Source organism: Camelina sativa, chromosome 10 (genome assembly GCF_000633955.1).
Source record: "Camelina sativa cultivar DH55 chromosome 10, Cs, whole genome shotgun sequence".
NCBI classification, from domain to species: Eukaryota; Viridiplantae; Streptophyta; class Magnoliopsida; order Brassicales; family Brassicaceae; genus Camelina; species Camelina sativa.
The window spans coordinates 21,924,630-21,930,132 of NC_025694.1; the positions used below are offsets into that span (position 1 = coordinate 21,924,630).

Below are 5,503 nucleotides of genomic sequence, written 5' to 3' on the forward strand. Positions count from 1 at the left end.
CTTGTCTATCCCTGGTGTTGTTTCAGATATTTTCTTTGGTTTGAATTCAACATTTTCTCATAAATATGGTTTCTTGTTTTGTCTACTTTAGTTATTACTGCACTGTTCAAATACCTTTGAGAAGGAAACAGTCAACACAATACACAGAGCGAAACAATAAAATCATGAAAAAACAAGTTTAGGTTTCGTTAGAAGTATAACCTGTTTGATGGAAATGACTATATGGACAGCTCTCAAGAAATTTTGGCAACATTTTCTAAATCAGTCATTAGATTTCACAAGGAATCGCGTCATGTATACGGCGGTGACAGATGATCTGAAGCAAAAAAGGAAAGACAAATATTCAATCTAAAAGACACATACTTTGAATTGAGGTTTGAACGACAAGATCAGTCTAATGTCGGTTTGGGCCATTGGTTGTTGCTAATCGGCTTTGTGTTTTCTAAGCCTCATAAGGTTTTTTTTTTTTTACTCCCGCCGAAAGAAGAGTCTTCAACGTGTTAGAGATATGATTAGATATGATAGGACGTATTAACTCCTCAATATTTGATATCATTGTATTAGGAAACCTCTGTAATTACGCCTAACCTAGAGGCTCCTCTGCTACTCACTGTATACTATATATTAGCCTACTTCTAGATGGTATCACAGCAAGGTTTCGATATCTAAATTTTTTTCCTCGGCTGCCTCTCTTATTTTCCTTAGTTAATGGGATATCATGTAATTATATCCCATCTGATAAGGGAATCAAATTAAGTATTTATCTTTGCTAATTGATAGGTGATTGATATATCACATCTCTTTGTAATTAAGTCGTGAGATACGATCTATTGTATAAAGCCTGATAACAGGTCTCTGTGAATAATATCAGAAAACATTCCTTTCATCTTGTTGCTTTCTTCCTCTGATCTTTTCATTCGATCGTCTCTCTTCGTTTCCCTTCTTTCTCCAACTCGTCTTCCTCTGATCTTTTCAATGGCTTCTTTTTCTATTAGGGGACGCATGGCCCTTTCTGATGGCTTGTCTCAAGTTAATGATCTTCTTCTGAAGATGAAGCCCCGTCTTGCAGCCGTTGCAGGTATTAGGGGACGCATGGCGCTTTCAGATGACTTGTCTCATCTTATTGATCTTCTTCTGAAGATGAAGGCCCGTCTTGAAAGTAAGTGTCGTCTATCTCTCTTGGTAATGCTGTTGGTCATTCATTGATGTTTTTATATGAATGTGCACTCAAACAGGGGGAGAATATGATGATCCTGTTGAATCTGAAGCTGAAGCTGATGGTGCTGATGATGCATCCGATGGTGCTGATGATTCTTGTTGACTTTGTGTAAAACTGATAAAACACATTGGTTTAAGTAATTCTTAATATAATTAGAACAAGTTTTGTTCATTGCTGGCTTTACTTTGTTTTTACAATAACCACATTCGAATGTTCTATTACTTTGAATTGAGGTTTGAATCCTCCTCTGCTTTTCCCTTAACAAAGAGTAGCTCTTCACTTGTTTACTTGCTATTCAGGTGATTCTTGAGGCTTTCTGTATACTGTAGTAGTAACTTCTTGGAAGTGTTGCTTCGATCACTTGTTTACTTGTTCCTCTATTATAGTAACTTGTCTGTCCGTCTCCTCTGTTGTATGTTCGTCTCCTCAGAAAGATGAACATGGTGAACAATGATCAAATGTATATTGTGTTGATGCTTACAGTCATATCTGATTTCCAGAGAGTGAGATTTGTCTCTAAGAAGCTGCATAATCAGAGTCAGAGTACTGTCCTTGTATGATTCAGAGTCTTTCACTCCTCTTTACGGTTGATATGCAGAGCACTAGGAGGCCATGACAAATAGTGATTGTCCTGTAATCGCAGCCACACCGTTTTAATTAATTAATAAATTGTTAAGCAAAATCAATAAAAGGTTAATAAAATGTTCTAAAGTTTGGATTTTTATCTCTTTTTATTAAAAGGGTCGGTCAATACTGAGTAGAAACTTTCCTGATTTGTGATTCTTGGTGAGTACAGGTTTCAGAGTTTATTGAATATTATACCTCATAATCAGAATGATCAGAAACGTGATAAAGCTTCTTTCTTATTGGAGGTTTGTAAAAAAATGTATAGCTTTTGAACAGAACATGTGTTTCAGAATCAGAATCATGTTTTATGCCTTTATGTTGTACCTCAGGTTCAGATGTATGAAGGTTCTCACCAAATGTGGTATCAAACCCAAACCAAACTATCTCAAGTTATAGAGTATATTCACTTGTTTGTGTTTGCAGTTCAACCCTTTATGTTGCAACTATTCTCATGACTAAGTACAAAAGAAGAGATGTAGCAAGTTTCAAAACACCATATGTAGAGATTTTTCCATTTAATAATGACATTGTTTCAAGTACATGGTCTCCTGTGCTTCTCTTTCTTACACTGCTATACTCAAACTAATACTACAAATTAGTAACATTTTGTTGAAATCAATGAAATGCCTGTATCATGTTGTGAGCTTCATTTGATTGAAGAGAGTTTTCTTGAGAAGTAAATTTGATTTGAAGCCATAGTATCTAGATGTATAGATTCAGGAACAGATGTAGAAGTTGAATACTCATATTTTATTATTTACCCTTAAGTAAATATATGACTGTCATATACAACAGATATTTAAATGTTTGGTATATATATTATATGATAACTCTTGTTCGATTAAGGAGGCTGCTTGTTTGCTGAAGAAGGAGGAGGTCCAGGGTTGCGTGGTGGTGGGAAGAACGGGAATGGAGGAAATGGAAAGATTGATGGAGGTGGAGGAGGAGGTGGCGGTGGTGGATTTAAGCCTGGAAAGATCGGTGGCAGTGGAGGAAAGATAGACCATGGCGGAGGAGGAGCGGGAAGAGGAGGGCGAGGCTGAAATGGATTTGGAGGGAATATTGATGGAGGAGGAAGAGCTGGGGGTGGAGGTGGCTTAGGAAATAATGGAGGGAATAACGATGGAGGAGGAGCTGGAGGAGGCTGAGGCGGTGGAGGCTGAAATGGGTTTGGAGGGAATATTGATGGAGGAGGAGCGGGAGGAGGCTGAGGAAATAATGGAGGAAATATTGATGGAGGAGGAGCACGAGGAGGCTGAAACGGGTTTGGAGGGAATAGTGAAGGTGGTGGTGGCCGTGGCTGAAATGGATTGGGTGGGAAAATGGAAGGTGGCGGCGGCTGAAACGGGTTGGGTGGGAAAATTGAAGGTGGTGGTGCAAACGGGTTTGGTGGAAAAATGGAACGTGGGGGTGCAAATGGGTTTGGGGGAAAAAACAATGGAGGTGGGAACAAGAACTTCTTGTCTATTGGGTTCTTGTTTGTGTTTGCTTTGTTTGGTAGGTGTCTTGGTGATCTCTTCTGTTTGTGTCCATGATCTCTTCTTCTTGCTTGCCTAATATGTTTCAGAATCCGTCGAGTCTTTGCACATCTCACCTCAGAGAAACTTTGTTGTGCTTGTCTGAATTTGCAATCAAGCTCACCTGCACAAATCGTCACAGAAGAAGACAAAAACTTCTCAAAAAAAAAGAAAGGAGAAAATTTTTATAATACTAAAACCAGTTTGTTGGTGATGATGATACCTGAGACTGAGAAGAGGTTCTTGTCGTTACGATGGACAGTGTCAGGTAAAGTTGTGGCCACTGAAGAGTAATTACTGAATGTTATGGTTGTGGCAATGAAGATGAGGATGAGAAGAGGAGACATTTTGGAGCACTGCGCCTTTAGAGTTGAATGTGGTTTTGTTTTTACTCTGGTATTATTGTTAGACACTGAAGCATGCTTCTTCAAAAAGCTTTTTTGTTCTTTTCTGCCCCGTGATTCAACATTATTGATTTCAGTTTCTGGGAAGACAAAGAACAAAATAACAAAACCTTGGTATTTTATCCTAATGTTTATGATATATTTTACTCTAATTTTTCATAATTGATCTTTAAACATTAAAAAAAATTGGTAACTGATTCTCTAAATTTATAGATTAGGTAACTTCACTGGACTAGATAATTCCATTAGTGTCCAAGTTAAAAATCAACAGAATCCAATCTTCACGAGAGTTCAATGTTAAGTGTATTCCTCAAAACGCTCTTGACCGTGACTTGTATACACAACAAGTAGTTGGCAACACAGTCTTTATCTCTCTCAAAGATAAAAGAAGGGCATACAAAGTTGCAGAAACCTGATTCATATTAGCTAAGAATGTATGGAAACACAAACCTCGTGATACAAGACTGATTAAGAGAATCAGAAAAACAGAGATACTTGATAAAAAAACACAAAACACAAATGGCGAAACACATTAGTTTCCCGCAATGATGTTAAAAATAAAACCTGAGGAACTATAACGACGACACACACAAAGAGAAGAAGAAGAGTTACCATTTTCTTTACAAACTGCACATCGAGTTTTCCCACTTTGCATACATTGTTGTAGAAGATCAGATTCACTAGTGTGTATAATGAGAATTGAGCGGGCCACGATGGGGGTTTTTACGTTCTCAATGATTCTTTATCGTAAAAGGCAAGAAGCTGTTTGACATGGTTTTGCCAAGCTGCAACACTTTGACCATCTACAGTAACCCAATCAACCACTGTTGCTGCAGGCTGTTCCCACCATTCATCAAGCTGCATTGGATACACAAGCAACAACGTTATCAAGCTTCATATGTGAAAGGGTGTGCCCAAGAATAAAAATATGAAGTAAATTAGGATTTTAGTACAATATATCACAGACAACAAAAAGACTAGAAAACATAAACTTGATTTGCAATTTTGTAACATTAACTAGTTATAATGGGGACTAAATTAAAAGGCAAGCTTAAAGAGCACCAACTGTAAGAAGGATCTTAAATCCCAAACACAACAAAAATAATTAAAACACGGTCAGGCAGATTTTATGGTTCAGACAAGCCATGCTTTAGGAGCCGTATGACTTAGAACGTCCACGTGAAAATGCATTAAGATGGTCACCATCTGTCTATATTATGCATTACAAACAAGAATTATAGTTAAAAGTAGTTCCATACCAAACCCCTGACGTATTTGCAGTGCTCAGAGGAAGCTTGAGCATTCTGGACTGCAGTCCTAAGTTCAGGCAACCATTGGTCTGATATTGTATTCTCTTGCTCAGAAGCTAGATCTAGGCAGTAGTTAGTTGTTCTGCATACAAGATACATAGTTAGTACAATGAAATTTTACATAGGAATATAGAATACCGTGGGGGAAATAAATAAGATATCGGCAGCCTGTGTTAGGCCTGTGTACGCCTTACCTTTCATATTTTTGCTGCGCACGGAAAGCATGATCTAACAGAGAATGGCCACTTTCAACTAGATCCTGCCGTATATGGACCAAATCGATTGCCTTTGCTAAGTCTTCTAAAACACATGCTTCAGAACCACGAACCCGTATGCAGAACTCAAGAGACTCTAAAACTGAGGCCAAACTTGCATCTGAACCCTCCAGACCTATTTAAGAAGCAAGAATATTGATTATAATCAAAT

At 37.9% G+C, this 5,503-nt stretch overlaps 2 protein-coding genes across 2 annotated transcripts in view; both read right to left on the minus strand.

The window, feature by feature from the left end:
- Positions 2,574-3,873, minus strand: LOC104719549 (leucine-rich repeat extensin-like protein 3). The gene is made up of 2 exons (XM_010437494.2): positions 3,587-3,873; positions 2,574-3,487 (listed from the first exon to the last, which is right to left on the minus strand). Exons 1-2 carry the CDS (start codon positions 3,708-3,710, stop codon positions 2,688-2,690), a joined length of 924 nt encoding a protein of 307 aa, XP_010435796.1. The 5' UTR covers positions 3,711-3,873; the 3' UTR covers positions 2,574-2,687.
- LOC104720599 (AUGMIN subunit 5-like) overlaps positions 4,119-5,503 on the minus strand; it is a 6,295-nt gene continuing 4,910 nt past the window's right edge. Inside the window, exons 2-4 of the mRNA XM_010438483.2 lie at positions 5,272-5,467; positions 5,027-5,159; positions 4,119-4,625 (exon numbers count right to left, since the gene is read on the minus strand). Of these exons, the coding sequence (XP_010436785.1) occupies positions 4,491-4,625; positions 5,027-5,159; positions 5,272-5,467 (464 nt within the window). The 3' untranslated portion in view covers positions 4,119-4,490. The remainder of the gene's footprint in view (positions 4,626-5,026; positions 5,160-5,271; positions 5,468-5,503) is intronic.

Coding starts and splice junctions, on each gene's coding strand:
- LOC104719549 (XM_010437494.2), bottom strand. CDS start 3,710: ATGTCTCCTCTTCTCATCCTCATCTTCATTGCCACAACCATAACATTC. Junction 3,488..3,586: donor GAACCTCTTCTCAGTCTCAG/GTATCATCATCA, acceptor CGATTTGTGCAG/GTGAGCTTGATTGCAAATTC.